This window comes from Symphodus melops (genome assembly GCF_947650265.1).
Source record: "Symphodus melops genome assembly, chromosome: 18".
Classification (NCBI taxonomy): Eukaryota; Metazoa; Chordata; class Actinopteri; order Labriformes; family Labridae; genus Symphodus; species Symphodus melops.
The window spans coordinates 16529259-16552830 of NC_136708.1; the positions used below are offsets into that span (position 1 = coordinate 16529259).

Consider the following 23572-nt stretch of genomic DNA (forward strand, 5'->3'; position numbering starts at 1 on the left):
TGCTACACCGGAGATAACTTCCAAAAAAACCCAACACTCAAACAAATCGCAAGGCCTACCTACTTTTATCTTCTATAGCTTCCTGTATCTACTTTTCTTGTTCAATGAGTTAAAACAGTGGCTAGAAAAGATGGCATCTACGTCCGACCCTGAAAAACCAACAGTTTCTAATGTGGAAGAAAACAGAGCTCGTCTCTGCGACGAGTTTGCTTCAGTATCGGGAACAGACAGCGCTGTTGCTCAGTGCTACCTTGCTGAAAATGATTGGCAGATGGAGGTACAGTTGATGGACATTCATCCCTCTCAGCTGTGCACTGCTGAGCTCTAGGTTAATGTTTGGGTTAGGTACAGAAGTCCTTATTGCAGATGTGTGTTTAAACTGGTTACTTCCTCTTGTCAGGCAATTTGCCCAGGGACTAACTTTAAATGACTTAAATGTTTGTGAATATTCTATTTTTATTTTCAGAGAGCGTTGAACTCATTTTTCGAGGCTGACATGGAAAAAGTATTTGAAGAAGATTTCCCAGACGTCGAGTCAAGTCCCAAACCAAAGAGGCAGAAGGTTGAGGAAAAACCTCCAGCAGAATGGTTACTGGTTACTGCTCTTTCTTATGTCACAAATTCACTTTAAAGTTGTTTAATGCACTTTAAAAACTCTTAACAATCTCTTCAAAACTTCCAGTATAGATTTAACTAGAGACAGCCCAGCCTCTGCACGTAAACCCTCAGAAGAAGATGAAAACAAGCTGTCTCTGATCTCCTGGAACGTGGATGGACTCGATACAGACAACCTTGCAGAGCGAGCCAGGGGCCTTTGCTCCTTCTTAGTCTTGTAAGCTACTATTTATACACTACTATTTTTTAATGTTTTATTGGAACTTGTTAATGTACACTGCTGGCCAATATTATTTAAAAAGTAAACCTTCCCTTAATGCAGATACACTCCTGATGTGGTGTTTCTTCAGGAACTCATTCCTCCTTACATCCAGTATTTGAGGAAACGGGCTGTCAGCTACCTCATCATTGAAGGTAAAGTATAATCATTACTGTTGTTGAAGTTGGAAAGTAGAATAACACAGTTGTTGGTATTGATATGGAGACACCTTTGCTTTACCTGCTTATAGTAATACTGTGTCTGCAATTATTTTGGTTTTATTTATTATGTGCTGACCAGGTGGTGAAGAAGGTTACTTCACTGGCATGATGCTGAAGAAGTCACGAGTCAAATTAATTGAGAGTGAGATAGTATCTTACCCAACCACTCAGATGATGAGGAATCTGCTTGTAGCTCAGGTTTGCTCTCAGACAACTGTCCAAAAAACTCAGTGTTGTGTGCTTGAGTTCACATTAAACCATTTACTTTTTGTTCTTAAATTCAGGCAACTTTCAAAGGCCAGAAGTTATGTCTGATGACGTCTCATTTTGAGAGCTGCAAAGGCCACGCAGAGGAGCGGATGAAACAGCTGCGAGCTGTCATGCAGAAAATCAGAGAGACGCCTGACGATGTCACAGTCCTGTTTGGAGGAGATACCAACCTGAGGGACGCTGAGGTTATTCATTTATCTTTGTGTGTTAAAAAACCAAACATGTTATGGCTCAAAATGCAAAATAGCGCTTGCGAGAAACTACATTTCCACACTCATGTCTCTGTTTCAGGTAGCGAAGGTTGGTCTGCCCTCCACGGTCTGCGACGTGTGGGAGCGTCTTGGAAAGCAGGAGCACTGCCGCTACACGTGGGACACGAAAGCCAACAGCAACAAGACAGTTCCTTATATAAGTCGCTGTCGCTTCGATCGAGTCTACTTCCGTCCTGCTAGCAAGGACGGGGTCCCTCGCCTGGCCCCTGACCACATGGCCCTGGTAGGACTGGAGAAGCTGGACTGTGGACGCTACATCAGTGATCACTGGGGAATCTACTGTAGCTTCACAACAGAATAAAAGTACACAACCTAACAACAACCAGGGAAATGTTCACTCTGCCATCAGCTGGTCTAGTTTGTTGTATGTGTAGAGCTCTACAGTGCTGGATTCAAGTTATACTTTCTCTGCGAAAGAAGATGTTCTGACCTGATTTAAGGTTTGTTACCTTTAGATTTTATTTTGTAATGTGCCTCTTGTTTGAGTCTTGACTCAACTATTGCTCCTGTCATAATTAAAGCCAATAAATGTTCAAATACCAACGTTTGTTGTTTTGTCGGGGTGAGAGATGGTGCTGGGTGCTTCAGTGGAGGCTGAAAGTTTGATTTGATTTCGATTCTTGTGGTCACGATTGGATTCAGAATCTATTTTTGACTTAAAACGATCTGAATTCTAAGTCTGTTTTTGAATTTGTACATACTTCAGGATCTACAGTCACCTGTGAGACTGGATGAATTTCATAGTGCTCCATATAGCATTCAACTGAGTGAAAGAGCTAACCTTAGCACTGAGCAGGGAGTGACGAGGATAACATGGAAATTCTTTTAATCAGAGCAAAGACTGCCAGAGAGACACTACAAATTTGGCTCAGTGGTTTTAACAAGCAGAACAGGACACATCACAAATCTGGGAGTTATTGTGGACTATGATTTAAATTGTAACCCTCATTTTTTTTTTTTAAAAAGTCATAAGCTCATCTTTGCTTCACCTAAGAAACATAGCCAAAGTCAGAACCTTTCTTTCACAGAAAGATTCCGAAATTTTAATTCACGCTTTTATCACCAGTCATATCAATAATTGTATCTCCCTTTTAATTGATTTGCCAAAACAATTAATTAAAAAACTACAACTGGTTCAGAATGCCACAGCAAGAGTCCAAAGTCGCCTATAACAAGTGGACTTGGCAACAATAGTTAAAGTCTAATTATACTACTTACTATAACTGTAATGCCATGTTTAGTCACATTATTACTTATCCATCCAAATAATATTATTGATGGTTAATTCATACTGACTGAACAAGGCCTTGAAATATTCTGATTGATTGCATTTCCTTTCATTTTTCAGCCTAAGCTATAGTTTATATCTCTATTTTCTATCTGTTTAATCTTAGGCTCGTTCACTATGTTTTTCATCCTCTTAGTTTATTACAGTTCTCACCTTTCCTCCTCTTTGCCTGATGATCCTCAGCCTTTTTTGCTACAACAACATATAACTTGATTGATGCAGCCTTTTAACACTACGTTGCATCATTGCTCCGATTCTAAAAATAAACCTGCGACCACGTCGCGACTGTTTACTTCCTGTTTTAATGAAACGAAACTTAAAGGAAAAATACGACGGATGATAGGCTGACATCTACTTTTTATAATGCTGTGCGATTTACCCAAAGTGCCTTTGCGATCGACGTATTGGGCATCCCTGTTTTGGAAATAGAGCTACTTTACTCACAGAACACTGTTGGTAAGCTGCAACTTCATCAAGATCACAACTAACTCCCATATGTTTATTTTTGTTATATATGTTTTCCAGTCTGTGGTAAGTTCTCTGCGTGAGAAGAAATGCAAGGTGCGGCCTGTGACGTAGGTTGAAATGGGTGTCTGATTTGAGAGTCCTGTTAGACTTCTGTAAATATTTGATTTTCAGAGGAACTTGGAACTCATTCTTCGAGGCTGACATGGAAAAAGTATTTGAAGGAGATTTCCCAGGGAGCGAGTCAAGTCCCAAAAAAAAGATGCAGAAGGCAAAACCTCCAGCAGGATGGTAAGGTTACAGCTCTTCCCTGTTTCGTCACAAGTTAACTTCAAAGTTGTTTGATGAGCTTTAAACAATCTAAAATATCTTAACAATCTCTTCAAAACGTCCAGTAAAGATGGAGACGGCCCAGCCTCTGCATGTAAACCCTCAGAAGAAGACGAAAACAAGCTGACTCTGATCTCCTGGAACGTGGATGGACTCGATACAGAAAAGCTTCCAGAGCGATCCAGGGGCCTTTTCTCCTTCTTAGTCTCGTAAGCTACTATTTATACACTCCTATTTTCATAATCCACGTCATTTTCTGAACTTGAACTTGTTGATGTACACTGCTGGCCAATATTATTTAAAAAGTAAACCTTCCCTTAATGCAGATACACTCCTGATGTGGTGTTTCTTCAGGAACTCATTCCTCCTTACATCCAGTATTTGAAGAAACGGGCTGTCAGCTACCTCATCATTGAAGGTAAAGTATAATCATTATTGTTGTTGAAGTTGGAAAAGCACATGCAAATGTTACTAACTGCTCCAGTATCCGGGCACAGTGCATACTGGCTCACTGTGACACCATCAAAGCTTGAAATAGAATAACACAGCTGTTGTTATTGATATGGACACACCTTTGCTTTACCTGCTTATAGTAATATTGTGTCTGCAATTATTTGGATGGGTTTTTTTGGCACACAGTATGCTTTTGTCAAATTCAAAAAAGGTCCCACAGCTTTATTATGAGATATACTGTGACCACCTTTAGCAGTATAACTCTACCTATTCTTCACATGTGCTGACCAGGTGGTGAAGAAGGTTACTTCACTGGCATGATGCTGAAGAAGTCACGAGTTCAATTAATCGATAGTGAGATAATACCTTACCCAACCACTCGGATGATGAGGAATCTGCTTGTAGCTCAGGTTTGCTCTCAGACAGCTGTCCAAAGTTGTTTAAGTTTATGTTATCTTAGTTTTTAAACCATTTACTTTTTGTTCTTAAATTCAGGCAACTTTCAAAGGCCAGAAGTTATGTCTGATGACGTCTCATTTTGAGAGCTGCAAAGGGAACGCAGAGGAGCGGATGAAACAGCTGCGAGTTGTGATGCAGAAGATCAGAGAGGCGCCTGACGATGTCACAGTCCTGTTTGGAGGAGATACCAACCTGAGGGACGCTGAGGTTATTCATTTATCTTTGTGTGTTAAAAAAACCCAAACATGTTATGGCTCAAAATGCAAAATAACGCCTGTGACAAATGACATTCCACACTTATCTAAACCTATTATGTAAACGCTGCGGTATAGGATTGCTGCAAACAAAGTTTTGTTGTATTCTTATACAATGACAATAATCCATCTATCTGTCTCCCCGTTTTAGGTAGCGAAGGTTGGTCTGCCCTCCTTGCGCTGGGACGTGTGGGAGCGTCTTGGAGAGCAGGAGCACTGCCGCTACACGTGGGACACGAAAGCCAACAGCAACAAGACAGTTCAGTTTATGAGTCGCTGTCGCTTCGATCGAATCTACTTCAGTTCTGCTAGCAAGTACGGGCTCCCTCGCCTGGCCCCTGACCACATGGCCCTGGTAGGACTGGAGAAGCTGGACTGTGGACGCTACATCAGCGATCACTGGGGAATCTACTGTAGCTTCACAACAGAATAAAAGTAGGCCTACAGGCCTGTGGCCTCTTTCCCGCATGTCTCTCCCCACTCTCTCCCCCCTTCCGACTCTATCCACTGTCCTCTGACTCTATCAATAAAGGCAAAAAGGCCAAAAAAAAAAATCTAAAAAAAAAAAAAGAAAAAAAAGTAGGCCTACACAAGTCTCATCATATGTTGCTATCTTTAGCACATTTTCTGACCCCTCTTCTTCTACCACTAATAGTGTTCTACAGTCCAGAGCAATCAATTTAGTGAGTGAATTTGTAAGTTGATCAGACGTTGAATTACAGACATAATCTCAAAAGAGAACAATCTTGATTTTTACTTAAAAATGTTTTTTCCCCACCTGTAATATTCACTATATTTTCCACAGGTTGACTGAGGAACAGATGGGATGCCCTCTGTGCATGTAATATTGGCATTTGACCACTAGAGGGTACTACTGAGCTAAATAAAAATTTTTTCAAACAACTGACCTTTGACGATGACAAGATTTATTATTTATAATCAAAAACGTGTAAAATACTGCATTATCACAAAAAATCTACTTAATGTCAGACACCTTATCACTGTCATTTTAGCTTTAAATCTTAAATGTATCCCTACAATATGTAGTCTCCTCTTTATTGAGAAACAGTTCTGTTGACGAGTTGAGCATTTTTATAAAAAGAAACGCTGTACATTGAGATATGTTGATAATATTAAAATATGGTCAAACCCATACAGTGCACATAGGAAATGTGGTTTTAGAACATTTTACATGTGATCATATTTGTACAAATGTGATCATGGATGGAAACATGGGAAATATAAGCTGTTTTTTTTTTTGGCTAAAATTTAGAAATAAAGTTGTTGTTTTTTGCTGTTAATGGAAACTCTCTTATGGTACAACAAGTCCACAGACAGCATGATAAAGCCCATTATGGCAACATTCTATACATGTGTGTAAAAACAATACCAAACAGATTATGTATGTCGCTATGTGCCATTTCAAGATTGTCTTTTAGCAACCAGACACACTAACAAGGTGTAAAAATAACAATCAAACCTCTATAGAATACAGCTCTATTTGTATTATTAAAAACATGTTTTTTTCATGTTGAATGTCCAAGTTTCAAAAAAGGCTTTGTTGAATGATACAACAATTTAACAGCAGCACCTCTCATCTTCATCCTGCATTTTAAGAGTGTCAGTATAGGCCTTAGTTTTACTCCAAACCAGATGTGACCTCCTCTTCAGAGTCTCTGCCAAGATGCTGTCATCAGCCTCTCTCTCCTCTGCACAGCACCCTTCAAATCAAAGAGTGTGTTTTCATGTTCTGTTGGAAAAGCAGACAGCTCAGTTTTTAAAGCATGGAGTGAGGAAGGAGAGCTGACCTTAGGAGAGGACACAGATGTGACTCTTCCCTGGGAGCAGGCGTCATCACAGCAGACCCCCCCACCCTCACCATCACATCAACCCTGCTCTGATTCCCGAATAGCGCAAGGACATTTTAGGTCTGATGTGTCCACCTAAAGCCTAAAACATCACAAATAAGATTTGGTCATCTGGGTGAGATGATTTGTCCTATCAAAATCAAAATTCAACCAACTGTGCCATAAATCTTTGAGCTCTTTTTTTTTGTGTGCATGATTATTTTTGGGGAAGGTTAAGTCTTTACTTTAGAGGACAGTAGAGACGGAACCTGAGAATGAGAGAGTGGGAAATTACGTGTAAAAGTACCAAGACTCTGAGTTTAAACTGGATCACCCACTCCAAAGACTGTTGCCTCTGAACCTGGGGTGTGCAATAAAACATCTGGACTATGCAGCACCTGAACTCATTAAAGTTTTTATCATTTGACTGAAAAAGGGAAAGCTGAAACTTTTTTTTGGGGGGGGGGGGGGGGTATTATGCAACTGCAAAATATCCACAATTTAGTAGGATATATTCAGGTTAAAATTGCAGCATTTTTTGAATGTATTTAAAGCTTAACTTAAAAAAAAAATAGAATTGGCTAAAGTCCAGGATGATGTCAACTAAATCAATTCTGAAGCTGCAACCAGGGACATTTTAAGGCTTCAAAATGAAATGAACATTGATCCCATTTTGTTAGCCAAATAATTTTAAACTGAACTAAGATTATGGTAGACATTTTGTGACTGTCAAGAATATAACGTACAAAGTTCCTGGTGTCCAAAAAGGAATAAAATTGATAACACAGGATATTTAGTTTGTGCACCTAATAATATTGGAAACAAATATTATCTCTTTTGCAGAGATCAGATGATAACTTGTGCACACAAGGTAATATTACATCATACTGTGTGGATAATTTATTAATATAATCATTTAACAACATCTTTATACTAGTTATTATCCTGTGTGCACACGATCATAATTTGTTTCCACAAAATATTAACTTGTGTGCACCAGATAAATATCTAACCTTTTTGGACTTCAGTTGTCCTGTAGTTATGTTTTAAGTCAGACTTGACGACCTCAAACCGACACAAGAGACAATAAACAGATATCGGCTTCAAACTTGCAGACTATAAAATAATCCAGAGGTGCTCTATTTTTTCTCTGGATTTATACAGAGCAGTTTCTCACTACCGCATAGAGGAGGAGCAGGAAAACAGCAGCAGGTCATGGATGGTACAGATGGAGGCAACAGCTGTCTGGGCCAAGAAAATTGTCATGTGATGCATCCATCTGCCTTGAGCGGGATCCCTCTGCCAGGGGCCCATCAACGTTTCCCTCCTCCACAAATCCATAAACATCCACATCATAAGTTCCCCTGTCTCAGGCCTGCGTGGACGTTTTCCAAGATCATTTCACTCAACCTTTTACAATTTCACTTTGAGTTGTTCAAGCACCAACAGCCTTACAAATGTATTTTTGGATTTCCATCCAAAAGCGTAGCCCTCAGTGAGAACCCTGGCTTTCATTTGAGGCCCCGTCAAAGTGAATGTTCTTGGGTCTGCATGGACGTATCCATGTGCTGGCGGGGAAGCTGTGGGAGGCGGTTTGTCCTTTGAGGCAGGGTTGGATGATGATGGATCGGACACAGATCTAACCCCAGCCCGGGAGAGATTGGCGGGTTGTGTGTGAAGAGCAGCATGTGAATGTGTGTACTGCAGCTCCTGCAAGAAGAGTCTGGTTTGATTCTCTCTGATTGATGGACTCTGGCTGGGTTTGTGTGTTTTTGTTGTATTCACGCTGCAGGGAGATGACTTGAGGCAGCTTTTCTTCTCCTCGTGTGTGTTTGTAAGTTCAGAATCTATCTGGACCATGTCTGTCAGACGCCATCAACACAAATACGCCTTTCCCCCCTATGCAGACAGCTTTGCACAGGCAAGGGCAAGCGTAAGTGGCGCTCCACTCTATATCACCACTGTCACATCCATCACGACTTCCCATCAAAATCGATGTGACAAACTGCCCTAGAAGCCAGCATTATTTCTGGCCGTACAGTGCTGCTGCTGCTCCTGCTCCTGCTGCATATTTGAGGACTGACAGTTATTTAGAGGTTTGCAAGATAAGAGGAAACTGTCTGAGCGAGAACATTTTGTCTTCCATCACTCTCGAGGGGTTTGGGAATAAAGCTAGCCAGGTGCTATTTGAGATGAGGTTTTGATAGAACAAAAAAAGTCATGAAAACGGATCTTCTCAAACCAGAGTTTCCCACCGATGGACTACTATTTACTTCAGGCTGCCTTTTCCATTAAAGAGGTTTAGAAAAAGTTAAGGCAGCAAGGCAAGGGGTTTTCTTATAGTTACATAAGGTTTGCAGAGCTTTGAATTATTAAACAGAGGAGAAGAGTAAATGCAGGTTGCTACATAAAAGCAAAAGTTTGATATTTTGGGAAACCCCTTAATGTGTATGCTTTCTGTGGGCAGGTAGGATTAATCCAACTGGAATGAAGGCATTTCTAACATTTTCGTCCTAAAAAAGCCAGTTAGCTTAGCTTAGCACCAGGCTTGGTATGGTATAAGGGAATTTCTTCAACATGTTTTCAAACGTGGAAGCGATACGTTTTCCTAAATGGTTGAAATGTAGCCGTCATGTTCACAGGAAATAGCATGCAAAAAAAAAAACTGAGCAAATGTAAAAAGTCAGACAGTTTTATTTTCTCTCTCATAAATAACACTGAACAAGCATTGTACAGTGATAAATATCTATATTTATACACTGTAAAATTATCTGTATTACAAAATACAGCATTTGTGTAATGCACTTGATACAAATGGGAAGTGTTGCATTTCACAGCACCAAACGAGACCCTTAGATTGACCCTTTGACTTCATCATGTCAAACTGTGCTCCTTCACAACAGTTCAGGTGTGCAGCGACCGCCCAGATCCAGGTCTCGTGTGTCTATGAAATGTACTTCCCTTAGGAATCAGTTGTTGCATAACTATATCTAGAGTTAAGTAGAGCCCACCAAGGAAGAACCAAAGCCTTTACTGTGAAAACTGCTCATTTTTTCCACATTGTCAAGTTTGTAAATCCCAAGACCAGGATATTTTGATGTGACAGATGATTCATTAGATCAGGAATGGTTAAACATCCAGTTATTTTGTCGTACTTCAGAACAGAGAAGCTTACTGAAATTCGCATTCAAATTACTTTGGAGGGTCAGAGGTCGTTGATGTCAGACGGATGCTTGTTATCATTGTTTCTCATTAGAAACTGATGATTTTTTTTTATTAATTTTTTTTAAGTCAGATGGTGAGATTAGTGCGTTACTCAACTCCATCTACATGTACCTTTAATGAAATCTTCAAATCTAGCGGTTCCGTTCACAGACATCATTGGTGGAAATCCTCCATCAGAGGCAGCGGAAGGTAACAGGCAGATCGAACATAAACACAAACCTGGGACTACGCATACTGAACCTTACAGGGGACAGACAAGTCCAACGCAGTTTTTGTTCACTTTTTAAGAAAAAAGAAAGAACAAGTAAACACTTGGGCAAAGATCTTATCGGTAGGACTTTTTTTTTTTTTTTTATCATATTGTTTTTTGCTTTTAAACATTATTGCTAAATTCAGACAGGAAGGGGCCCTTTCAACTAAAATAAAGCATCAAAAATAATGACAGTAATTAAGAGTATTGTTTCTCAACTGGTGGGTCAGGACCCAAAAGTGAGTCGCATCAAAGCACTTTTCAACATATGTTTTGTTTTTTTACATTTTGTCCAAACTGCACAATTTTTAATTGAACAAGTCTGATTGGTTGAAAAATATGAGAAATTGTGGGTTCTGATTTTCTTGAATAAGTTAGTGGTGGGTCCTGAGGCTAGACCAGTTGAGAACCACTGCTTTAGAGGACTGACAGCATGGACTGGGTGGGGGGGGGACATTTAATCTGGCTTTGAATGGTGAAAACAAACTCGAACCAAACACGTTGTCAGCATTATTTAACAGGCGTTAGTAGAAAAGAAAATATAGGGACATAACGGTGGATATGTCACATAAGAGCCCTTATTATTCCTCAATCAGACAAGTCTGAGGAGCAGCATCACAATAATTAATGTAAAAAATAAAAAGTATTATCACATTCATCACTTAAGTGTCCGTGTTGTGTTTGATTGTCGGCTTCTGAGACACAACAGTTCCAACCTTTGTGCAACCCCCAACCCCTTCCTGGTTTTACTTCTCTGTATGAAAATAATCTGTCGTAGTGGACTGTGCAAAAGAATCTGTAAGTAGGAGAGCTTGGTTGGTATATTATTAAGAGCTTAATCAAGAAAGGATTATTCACAGGTACATTTAAAAACAAGTCATAAAAGAAGTAAGTCACATGTAGCCTCTGCTCAGGTGGGGCCAGTGTCATGGCGTCTGAGAAGTGTTCCAATTATGGCACAAAAAAAAAAAATAACACCCTCTCTGCCTCATCTAGTTCACCATTTCTATAATGCAAGTAAAAACCTCTGATAAACAGATTGGGTTATTTTGTATGCATTACTGATTAGTTTGGTTTCAGCACTGAAATATGACATTCATGCCATCTAGTCATCGTTCATTATATTGCACAGAATTGTCAAAACTACGACCCTAACCAAAAACTATGCAATAAGTAATAAGTAAAAGAAAAACTTATGTCAAAAAAATCAAAATAAGATAAAGAGATATTCTCAGGAAAAGCTCGACATCTCAGTCTGGTGTGGGAATCTCTCTGCAGCCGAACATGTGGCTGTGCTGCTGAAGAGCTGATCACGCTGCAACTTTCTACTTTCCTGGCAGAAACATTCCTGAGTTTCCTGCTGTGAAATATGCTCTCCTCTCCAGCTGCTCTTATCAAAACTGCAGAAGCGCTAAAATGAACTTCAGGCAGACACGGCCAAATCTGCTGATGTGGTGGTACGCCAGCAGAACTCATACGGTCAGAGATGCTCAGTGAGAGCCCCCCCCCCTTCTCAATAATCCAAAAATAAGACACTTAAAAGAAAATGTTCCGGACTTCACCCACACATCTTGAAAAATATCAATAATGCCCTTATTCATGTTGAGAGTTAGCACTAGACCTAGAAAGTTAATCATAGTAGAGACACATCAGATGTAGAAGAAAGGTGCATAGGCTGGCATTCTTTGACACTGAAATGGAAATGTGGTTCCTTGGTTACCTAGGAAAGCTCCAGATTGCACATTCATTGTGTTAGCAGGCAGTTTTAGCCTAGCTACTTTTTAATAACTCACTCACTCAGCCACCTCTGATATTTCTTCATATCATAATTTCATTGACATCTCCTGTAAAAGAGTAAATGTTTAGTACCTTAAGGAAAATCATTTCAAAAAACTAAACTCCCAAGACGATGTAGCACAAAACCAATTACTATCGTCACCATTTCTTCTTGGACCCGCACTTCTCCAACTTTGTACCGACCAAAGACGTTTGAACATTTGATACCTGCAATAAGAACATGTTTCAGAGACATCATCTTTACTCGGCTTGGTTCCCTTTAGCTCAGAGGTTTTTACAAGTCAGTGACCGGGCTGTAGAAATTACTGCCTGGGGTGTCAATTCCCAGTCACACCACGTTAATGCAGTTTCCAGCGCTCGCTGTCGCCCTCTTGCTGCAATAGGTGAATCCGCTGTGATTGGCGGAGGAGCCGTTCATGTGTGAACACTTCAGCTCCATCTGGCAGGCGGCGATGGCTGCGTTGAGCTCTACCTGAGCACGGTGCACGACGTAGAACATCAGGCCAATGCTTATGACGATCTGCAGAGAGAGGAAAGGAGGAGGTTGCGGTTTGTTTGGTTTGTGGTGCATAGGAGCAGAACAAAGGCAGAAACACCTACAGTGTGTTACAACAGTCACAAAATATGGTCTTATTAGAAATGGTTAAAACAGTCAAAGCTAAAGACTCGCTCCACACACACACGCATACATATATATACACACACACATACAGATACATATATATGAACACACACACACACACACACACACACACACACACACACACACACACACACACACACACACACACACACACACACACACACACACACACACACACACACACACACACACACACACACACACACACACACACACACACACACACACACACACACACACACACACACACACACACACACACACACACACACACACACACACACACACACACACACGTTAAAAAGCAGCCAGTTGACGATTGGATACACAGCATTCCCTTCTGCATGACACATGGATACCTATTAATCTTAAACCTCTGACCCCTGACTCCTCAAAAAAAAAAAAAAAAAAACATTCAAACAGCCGCCGACCTCTGAGCAGCTGAGGGTTACATTCAGCTGAACAGGTGTTGGACATGTGGTGCCAGCTGTAGATGACAAACTGTGGGAAAACCTTGATTACTTGATTTGTGGAGGTTTATGTGACTCTGCACATCGGGCATGAAGTAGACGTGGAGTCTTTGCACAAGGAGTAAGTTTGACTGTTGTGTTAAAAAGGTCTATTCTAAATGTAACGGCTGGGGAAAAATAACTGAAAAAAACGTCAAAAAAAATGTCATTGAAGACTGGTTAGTCAACAGCTGGTTGTCACCTTGCTAAGAAACACCACAACCTCTCTTTAAATGGGTAGTTACAATAAACAGATCGTTTTCCTGTTACCATCTGAAATGTCTGGTGAATTTAACAGGAATCACAGTCAGACAATTTTCCAAACACTCACACCATGATATGATGCTACTAATCACTGACTTTTAAGCCTCAACTAAGAAAAACGTGAACTCAAGTCCAACCTTAAACCATCCCCTCACCTGCAGGCTGAACACAAAGTAGCCGCTGACGCTCTGCTCGGCAATGACGTCTTCCATGGTGCGAAGCGTGGTGCCCAGGTAAGAGTTGAGAAGCTGTGTGGGCAACAGACCCACAGAGGAGGCCACCAGGTAGTTTGGCAAGGACACGTCTGTGATCTACAAAAATCATAAAGAGAAAAAAAAAAGAATGATCTTAAAACACTGGAAAAACTATAATTCACTCTTCTGCATTAAAAAAAAAAAAAAGACAAGCGATACTACTGCACCTCCCTTATTGAATGTATTTAGGTTAATCTTAAATCTTCAAGTTACACAAGCGATTATGAACTTTTCAGAACTTTCACTTTGTTTGTTCAAATACCTGAAACTAAAGCTACTTGAATGCCACGCCGTTTTGTACAATTTCTTCAGCAGAAATAAGACAAAGAAGATTAAGGTTTCAAAAAGTGTTGAAAGTTTTGAGCTCCACAAAATCATTTAAAACCCACGGCGAGAACGGAGACGTTGGAAAAAAATGAAACCAGTTCTGATACAATTTGACCCCCAACTCCAAACAAAGGTTCATTCACTTGATTATAAGTTCAAGCAAAGAAAGTAAAAACAGTCCTAGAAAGTTGACAGTTCGCTGCATATAAACCTCCACATCAGTCACGGTACACACATCATATACCTCTACCAGGGCTGCTCCATTATGATAAACACCATCACCATTCTTTTGATTAATAATGAGATCATGATGACTGAAAACCATTACTCATTGACTTTACAACCTCTGCATGACGTCGAACTTAAACCCTCTTAAAACAGAGAAAACAAGCAATAAAAATAAATGTGTGAAAAAACGAAACTTTGTAATAATAATAAATGTGTACTGTATGTCGTGGTGATGTTCTCGTGTGATCATAATCTAAAGACATCAGCACAACATGCAGCACATCAAAAGTATAATCTTTGAAAGTTGATGAATGACCCTGCGCACATTTAATGAACACCTCGAGTTATCGTCCAGATTTGTGTCGTAGAAAAACAAACGTCACTGAACATAAACCATTGTTTAGAAACCTTTTTCCTGACACTTTAAACTAACAGTTGTTAAGAGTTCTTTGGCACTTAAATCAGAGATCTACTGTGTAACACTGATCATACTGAGTGTGGGTCAACTCGATCCCACATTGACAAAACCTTCTTTAGAGGAAAAGAAGCAGCACATTGTGCCTCATCATGTTCAGGTTGGTCAAAAGACTGTTCGCACAACATGCCACTGGATGTCCAGCTAAGTGTCTCATTTCATATCTCATTACAAACACTAAATATAAACAAGAGTCTGTGTCACTGTCACACTTGATCCTTTGATTAAATGATGACATAAGTGGTGTGGTGTACTGCTGGGTTGGATGTGACCTTGGCTCCCAGTGCACTGTGACCGTGGTTGATAACGGTGAGTCGAGTGAGCCAAAGTGTTATCAGGGCTGGAGAACATTCCTGTTTGTTCCAGTCAAAGTTGTGTCTGTGCAATGCTAGATCTGAAATCCTCTCCTGCTATCACCAAACGGATAAGAGACGCGTTGCTTTAGGACACTGATGTTATGAAACTAGTTCAACAAGCTAATGTTGCTATCAAGCTGATGTACAGTATCAAGAAACGAGGCGTTCTCCTTGAGAGTTCAGCGCTGATGTGTCCACACAATGTGTCAACGCGGTCCAAGCGCCTTCAGCTGATCTCTGACACACGACATGAGAGCCGGCGAAGGCCACAAAAAAACGAGGGAATATGCTGTTGTCGTTTTTTTTTTTTTTTCTCTTTCATTCCCAAGTCGTGAAGGACATCTCCTGTGAGGTCCCTCCCTTCCCAGGCATGCAGTACATGCAGCTGTCTCATACACAGCCAGAGGGAAAGAGCTATTCAATTGGTATTTTTGTATGACTGTACAGAGAATTACCACTGAACCTCCCACTTTCTTCTGCAGGCCTGGTTATCGAAATAATCTACAAATCGAGTTAAAAAAAAACAACCAAAAAAACCCACCCATCCTCTGCTTGACCTGATTTATTCAGAACAGCAGCAACGCAGGCCTGAGTGCTCGTAAACAAAAGAAGGAAATGCGGTAAATCAACTATGTTGTACATTGTAGAACTGGTTCTGGGACGATGCATTTCCTTTTCTCAGTGCAGGTTTATACGTGAGCAATCAGTCGCCACAGAGACATGTTTGTAGTTAGCGTCTTATATGAGACAATGATTATTGTCGTGACTGCTTCGTCAACTCATCATGACAGCAGAGGAAGATGATGTCTGGATATACAGCGATTCAGAAGGTCACAATTCTGTGATTAATGTGCACATTCAAATATGGATTCTTTGTCTTCATGGTACTTCTTTTTTTTTTTTTTTTTTCAAAACCTGTCCTCCTGTTTTGCTAACTGCTGCAGTCTTTGAGTCGTTTCAGGTTACCCGCTATAATGTAGCACCATCGACTTCAGCAGAAAGAAGCGGGGGGCATGATGAAATGTAGCCTCGTCCACAGAAAGTGCTTACCAAGGGCAGAGCAGACAACACATAACTCTACCATGAGCCAACAACGACCCACCCACTATTAGCTCCAGCTTTTATTATAGATAGTAAGATCATAAAGATAGAATATCAGCAGGAAGTCATAATGAGTCTCCAGGTAGGATGAATCACGGGGTGGACAGTGAGAGGCTGGGACAGGGAGTGAATGTGGAGCAGAAGATGCAGGTGAACTCAGGGATTCAGCTCATTAGCCTGCTTCTGTCAGCGCCAGCCGGCTAAACTCCCCGAAGAAGGCCACACTTTGACGATGATGTCTCGAACTACAGAACGAGTTGCACACTGAGATTTTTTATTTTTTTTGCATCAGGAGACAATTTGCATTTGTTCTTCCACCCCTGACCTTGAATAACGCCGACGTATTGGAGCAAAGCATGGAGTAAAGCTGTTGGACATGCCCACCGCCAGTAGCAATTTCAAGGACATGCCTGCCCAGAAGCTGAAAGAGACAGCAGCTGAAATGAACCTTTTCAGACGGAGGCTAAAATTCTTTTGTTTTTGGTAGAGATGTCCTGACACGACTATGATACCAATATTCCAACCTTGAGTATTGGCCAATACCGATTTTGTAGTGTAGAATATTAAAAAAAGGCCGATCAGGTGATTACTCAAACAGAGAAGAGTAGGTATATGAAAAACTGACCCATTTAATATTAACCAATTGATTACATAAATGTTAACTCTCAACATAATATCTACAGTATTCTACAAGTAAATAAAAAAAATCTATAAATTAGAAGACCCTGAAAAATAACCTAAATAAATCCAAATGTTAAATGGAGCGCTTACATCTGAGATTTTAGATGCAGTTTTCTGGCTGATATCGGACCAATATCCAATATCACTATCGGATCGGGACACCCCTAGTTTTTGGGATATGGGATATCTCATCATGCTCCTCAATAAGGTTCTCAGACTGTCATGATTAGCTGTGGAAGTGAGTGTAATGGATCCTTTAATTCAAAACAGGAGTAGAAATAACAGTTTTTGATTTACTAATGTCAAAGCTAAAACGTGGAGACTTATTATTTCATTAAAAACTAAAAGCCATTTGAAACTTCTTTCTCGCCCTTAAGTGAACAGTCTCATGGGCATGGCGATGAGTCAAACACAAACGAGCGGCATTTTCAAAGACAAACAGCTGTCATAAGTTGAATCTAACCAGCAGGAATATGACAAATGTGACCTGCCGTGTAATGTGACCCACTTTTGTTGCACTTGTGTTTGAGATGCTTGAAAGCTGCCATCCTTCCTTTATGAAAGTGTTTGCTTTTCCTCCAGTAGATAATGACCCAGTGAGAAAACTTAAAAAAAAAGTATTTCACAAGTCTGTCAACTATCCAGCCGTTTTAATTTGATCCTTTGCAAACAGGCTGGAGCAGCAGTGACATGACGACGCTGTGTAAGTGTGTGTGCCTTTGACTTTGACACCTCATTTTCACCTCTGTATATTGGAACAGTAAGTGCAATGTTGTAACCACCACCGTTAAAGCCTGATCCTAGCATGGGGGAGGGGGGGGGGGTCTGTGTCCCAACTATGAGGCAGAAAGTATGAAACAATCAGGACAGAAGCCATTTAAGTCAGTCAGGCAAAAAAAGACCATCTGTCGGGTTTGAACATCCTGTTCAGAGAAGAAGGCTTCTTTTTTTTTTTTTTTTTTTTTACAGGTGGACAGTTACACAGTGTGGCAAATAAAGAAGCATTTTATCAATTTATAGCATTTGAAACTCCCATTTCTTAGTTTGAAAGTGTCTTTTATCACATAACAGCAGCCAGATGGAACATGCTGTAGAACGAGTTTCTCAAACCTACAATTCAAAGCACACACAGACTGAAGATGTGGAAGAATGGAGGACTGGACTTACTGGCCTCTCTCATTGACTTATCCTAATTAACCTAACAAATAAACAAGTTATCTCCGGTTTCATGATCAGCTTAACACATCAGCTTTAAAGATCCCTTCCTCGGCGAGGAGCTCACATGTCACAGGGCTGAGCCTTTTGAATTCGAGACGCTTCCCCGGTACGAGTCGTTGACACGGGCTCGGAGCCACAGTCAGCTGATTGCTGGGAGGGTCTCACCTCGCTGTTGTCAAATGACTGCGTCTCATGAAGATCAGCTGATGTGATGAAACCCTCACTTTGAACTGAAGTTGAACCGATGAATTCAGGTCTTGAAAAGTAAACAATCTACACGGGTGATGAGATCACATGATGCTAGCAAACTACAACAAGAAGGATCAATCACAATAAACATGTAGGATTATCTTGTTTCTAAATTTCTGTTGATAGTGACACTGAGGTCAACATCTATTGGAACCAGCTCGCTTACATATTGCATGTTAATTATTGAGCTTTGAAACAGTTTTATCACAAACTGTATTAAATCCCTTCTTTAGACACACATAGCATATGATTTCATACAGTTTATGACCGGTTTTTTTTTCATTCATTTCATTTAAATGAACTCAAGATCTTGCTATAAACAATCAGCTACATCAATGTCTGCTCATAAAACTATAATAGGATTTATATGATGTGAAAAAACTCTTTAAAATCTTTAAATGTACAGAAACAAGTTGTATGGACGTAACCGTAGAGTTAAGAGTGGAAAGAAAGCTCATGAGATGCCATCTTTGTGTTTTGTAAAAACAAGATGAGGGGCTCATGTCAGCTGTGTGTCAAAGTCACGCGTATTTGAATGCGGCTGTTTTTAATTATGGACGGGTGCTCACAAGGATCATAACGAGCAAATGGAACTGTTCGAAAAAGCTAAAGCAAAAACAAGAAAATCTCCATCCAGCGGAGATGTGAATCAGTCACTCTCAGAAAATGTACTGGGTTTGCAGCATGCAATTACTGTGCTTGTGAAACTCACTCACGTCATTTTCCTTTTTTCCTGCCTCGAGCCTGTGCATCAACTCCTTCATGCTCTGAGCTATAAATGCCTTTCAAGCTCCCCACTTTGTACCCACTTCTGGATGTTTGTGCTACTGCTGGTTTGCTCCTGTCAACACTATTCTGAATCTCTTCTTACCGTATATCTTTCCATAAACAGCCCAGTTTTTAAAACAAGCTTCAGTTTAGACGGGATGAAAAGCTGCTTTCTGCTGTGGCAATACTTTTAAAATGGGCACATAGCATTTTTTTTAAGCTAGTTGTGTAATGGCTTATTTGAAAGTGTTGAAATGTGTAAGGATTAATTTCGCCAGCCTAATATTTCAATTTTAATTCGTAGGAGAAATGCTAATGTGTGCGGGGAATCAATCTGACATGTGGTAGCAGTGAGGAAAATCCAGCTCAATGTAAGAGATACTGTATAATCTGGTACAATCTGGTGTGGTAAGAAAGGTTTCTTTGCAGCAGTTATGGCTTGCACTAAGTCGGAGAGCTTCACGCCTGAACTGCTTCACAACATTACGTCCACCCTCAGGTCTGTAGTCTACATTTATCACTCAATTACAGCAGTTATAACGTCTCTCACGCTGCATGCAATCCCATCTGATTTTCTGCAAATACAGTTACACATCCTTCGGGGCATTTCACATTTGGAGGTATCAATGGGTTGACTGTGGAGGGTAATCAGGGAGTATGAATTATTCATGAGATGCTTGAAGGTCAAGGGCCTCGGGTTAAGTGTGGGAGTGTAGCTGAGAGCAACTTCCTGATAATGCAGGTCACTTGACCACTGATTTTAAAAGAACCTAAAAGAAAAAAAAACCTTATCTTATCATTATTGTGTCACCATCGCGTTCAGGGAAAACATTCTTCCAAATACCCATTTTTTTTACAACCTAAACATAAGAAACTGATTCAAATGTGAAATTAATTGATGCCTTTGGGCTATAATAGAGTCAGTTTCTCGTTCTAGACGAGGAATGACTTTCAGTTCTTTGGGGATTGGTCTTCGAGTTATGTCTGCTTTTACAGCTTGGTTTGTCTTTAACATTGAAGTCAACTCATATGTCCAATGTCTGAGATTCATTACAAAGAAATGCTGAACAGCATATATTGTAATGGCGCCAGCCCGCTCCTTGAGATCGGTTTCTGGCTGTCCCCTGTGTCGTAGGTTGGCCAAGCAATAAGAAAAATAATTTCCCTTGAAAATCAAAGGTCAAAGGTTAAATTCTTGTGACTGCAAGTGAACTTTAGAACCATCCTGCAGTAGTAAGGACTTTGCCTCTTGCTCTTGTGTTGCTGAAATGTGTCCTGCTTTAACCTACATGAGCTCATCATAAAGAAAACATGACTGTTTAAAGGGGACATATCATGAAACTTTTGAGCAGATCCGCCAATTTTATTGTCTCTATAAAGGAGTGATGTCTACTGGGAAAACTCAGGGGGGCTCTTATTGCATTTAAAGAGACACACACAACAAAACGGAGCGTTCTGAGAGAGCTGATTTCAACAGGGTCACAAATCTCCTCTGGTGCTTGATTCATGTTATATTTGGACCAATATTGTTTCATTTAGAGCACAGGGGGACTATTTAAAACAGTCTAAAAGGGGCATAATACGTCTCCTTTAAATATCCATTTGTGTTCAGTGTTTTGTACTCACCGAGAAAACTGCATTTTGTAGCCCAAAAGGTATGGGGGTGAGTCTTGCTAAGGCCACAACTTTGAGTCCACTTCCTCCTTCCACCACTCTAATGACGGCGCTGAGCTGTTCGCTGTTCCCCACTTTGTTCAGCACCCAGTCAGTCAATAGTCGTTTGCACACCAGGTGTGCCACAAAGGTCCCAATCAAAACTCCAACCATAACTAGTCCCATCCCCAGCACAAAGCCGTAGAGGTAGCCAGCTGCCACATTAAGAACAATGTAGCCCCATCCACAAGGGAAGGACACGATAATCAAACCAACTATAAACAGCATGGCTCCCACAAAGCTGTCCAAGCTCTCCACCCAGAGCAGCAGGTCCTTGAGGTATTGACGCACCAGGGCGACCGAGGAGAAGCACACAGCAGTCAGGATGCACGCCAGCAGGGCGCTCTTGAAGCAGAAGGTGGTGATACAGCACGGGTGCCTGAACTCTGCGCTGTTGCTGAAGGTTGTTCCCCCTGCGGCACTGACGACCTCAGGGTCCCCATCTGATTTCCCGATGCCAGTCCCTGTCTCATCGAAGGCGCTGCAGATCAGGATGTCGATTTTGTCACACTCCTCTGTGGCAGTCCTCTGCAGCCAGCGGTTAAGCTGAATCTGCGCCTTACCCACTGCATGCTTCACAAGCTTGGTGAAAATCTGCATACTTGTGGACCCTGATATTGACATGTTGGCCCTCAGGTGAGCTCTGGGGGGCCAGCAGCAGGGCTCAGATGAACGGCCTGACCGCTGTAGACAGCTGTGAGGGGGGGGTTGAGATTTCCGGACAGTCTGATCTAATAGAAGTTCATGTCGTGCAAAAATCTGTTTATAAAGATTCAAAAGCAAAAAATCTTTCAGTAGATGGCAGTTTTAACACATTGTTGCGCAACAGTGACGTGGGACACAAAGATGAAATCCGTCACTTTCCTTTGCCATTACATTAAAAGTCCAGTGTTTATCTTGGGTAGACCAGATGAGCACATCGCCAGTCCAATGCCTTGTAAGTGCCAGTTTTGTCGTTCCTGCCCGAAATACTCGCCATACTCAGTTCCCAGTCTCTCCAGGCTCTCAGCCCAGGACGATGTCAAGTCAAAGGATGGAGAGAGAGTAGTCACCAGGACAGAGCTGCAAGTGACACAACAAGAACAACCCAGCACTCTTTTATAGACTCAGAAGGGTCAAAGTCAAAGTGGTGACCAAAAATGTCAAAACTCTCTTATTATGACTCGACCTGCATCGCCATCCAGCTAACGGCAGCACACTGGTTAGCACAAATCACAGCGAAGGCTCACCCACTCCTGTCGTGAGCTAAATAACTCTGCGTGCAGAAAGTACAGCGTTGCATTTTTTTTAGAGACTCCACCGTCGTGGCTGGCCTTTCACGTCCGCTTCTCTCGAGCAACGAAGCGACAAAAAAACACAGCAGAGAAGTCAGCAACGACTAGCTGGGTGATGTTGTTTCTTTCGCCGCCCTCCGTCCACAGTGGACGCTGCTGTTGCTGCTGCTGTCGCTGTTAAAGCTATTCATACCGACCACTGTTTGTGTCCCAGAATGCCAAGTAACCCGCGGACACGTGACTACCCCTTAGACGTTTTCAACCAATCGGAGAGCCCCAGTAGACATCGCGAGGTTTCCGCGGGGTCTCGCTACAAATTCTGTTTGTTTTGGATCAATTTAATTAAACGGGTTTATTCTGCGGTGAGTGTGCTGACAAAAGTTAATCTACCACAGACACCCGGTGCTGAGTCATTTGATTCACATACATGTTTTATTGTTGTGCCTCATCATAGAGATTTGTATACTTAAATTAAAACATACATTAGATTAATAATACATAATATAACATCATATATATATATATATATATACACAAAGCCATTAACATTTTTATAACATATTTATTGACCCTATACAAGCTACGCTATATAAGCTATGTATTAATTAAAGGTGTCAACATGTGCATTTTGGAAAATCAAAAACTGAAAGTATAATACTGAGCTAAGTAGTTTTATTAAGTTACCTACCATGGAAACATATAGGTGGACCTACAAGTAATTCTAATGTCTTTAAAAAAATAACGAACTAATGCCTCAAACACCATTTTTCCAACTAACGACATGGAATCAAATAGATGTTCATAATGTATGTTCAAAGCAGCATTGGTGGAATAATTTATTATGTCCTTTTCTTTCAAAATTTCCAAAGTCAAAATAATCTCAAAACAATAATAAATAATTCATAGATATAATGTGTTTTCTGAAGAAAAGTATTGCAACTCAGATCAATTAATGAAGGTCTCAATAGAATCATACAGACTAACCACTGTTGGAGTTTTAAATGATTACAGACGTCCCATGATTCAAACAGTTATTACTGATGTACAAACACATTTTAGTGTCTGAAGACATTCTTAAACCAATATAAGCCTGGCATTCACTTTTCATTTCCAAAGGATGAGACCCAAATATTATCAATAGAATTGGCTATAATATATAAAGCCAACTACCAAAAGAGCACAGTTGAAAGAACATTTATCAGAAAGTAGTTTTGTATGACTGATATGAGCATTTTTATGTGGGCAACTTTTGCGTTGTTAGGTGTTCATATAATCCAGAGGCTGCTCATATTGTCATTTCAAATATTTTTCTGCTGAACAAGCTGCTAAATACATACAACAACCATACCACTCTAATGTAGAAATGTAATAGCAGACAAATCAAAAATAAAATAAAAGCATCTTAAAACTGGTAATGTAGTCAATACATCAACACTTTAATGCTGGGAATGAGTTGCATAGACATCAAACATTAATGGAGCTCATGTCAAACCATGAAAATGTCTAT

At 40.6% G+C, this 23572-nt stretch overlaps 3 protein-coding genes across 6 annotated transcripts; 2 read left to right on the forward strand and 1 right to left on the reverse strand.

The window, feature by feature from the left end:
- Positions 1-130: 130 nt before the first annotated feature.
- On the forward strand, positions 131-2180 carry tdp2b (tyrosyl-DNA phosphodiesterase 2b; the record flags this gene model as incomplete). 2 transcript variants are annotated; one of them, XM_079367705.1, is made up of 7 exons in its annotated part: positions 131-277; positions 467-588; positions 683-832; positions 938-1029; positions 1175-1293; positions 1380-1550; positions 1657-2180. In XM_079367705.1, the coding sequence occupies 7 exons, from the start codon at positions 131-133 to the stop codon at positions 1936-1938; spliced, it is 1083 nt and encodes a 360-aa protein (XP_079223831.1). In that variant the 3' UTR covers positions 1939-2180. The 2 variants fall into 2 exon arrangements, with proteins under 2 accessions (XP_079223831.1, XP_079223832.1); XM_079367706.1 differs by lacking the exon at positions 131-277 and adding an exon at positions 325-345.
- A 1067-nt stretch (positions 2181-3247) lies between these two features.
- LOC306839643 (tyrosyl-DNA phosphodiesterase 2-like) lies at positions 3248-7054 on the forward strand. The gene is made up of 8 exons (XM_079368448.1): positions 3248-3381; positions 3565-3681; positions 3786-3929; positions 4047-4138; positions 4465-4583; positions 4669-4839; positions 5038-5321; positions 6604-7054. The coding sequence occupies exons 2-7, from the start codon at positions 3596-3598 to the stop codon at positions 5317-5319; spliced, it is 894 nt and encodes a 297-aa protein (XP_079224574.1). The 5' UTR covers positions 3248-3381; positions 3565-3595; the 3' UTR covers positions 5320-5321; positions 6604-7054.
- Positions 7055-9411: 2357 nt separating this feature from the next.
- On the reverse strand, positions 9412-22302 carry tmem64 (transmembrane protein 64). 3 transcript variants are annotated; one of them, XM_079367642.1, is made up of 4 exons: positions 22021-22302; positions 20705-21853; positions 13577-13732; positions 9412-12525 (listed from the first exon to the last, which is right to left on the reverse strand). In XM_079367642.1, exons 2-4 carry the CDS (start codon positions 21413-21415, stop codon positions 12334-12336), a joined length of 1059 nt encoding a protein of 352 aa, XP_079223768.1. In that variant the 5' UTR covers positions 21416-21853; positions 22021-22302; the 3' UTR covers positions 9412-12333. The 3 variants fall into 3 exon arrangements, with proteins under 3 accessions (XP_079223768.1, XP_079223767.1, XP_079223766.1); XM_079367641.1 differs by having other exon boundaries at positions 21960-22302; XM_079367640.1 differs by having other exon boundaries at positions 20705-22302.
- Positions 22303-23572: the final 1270 nt, after the last annotated feature.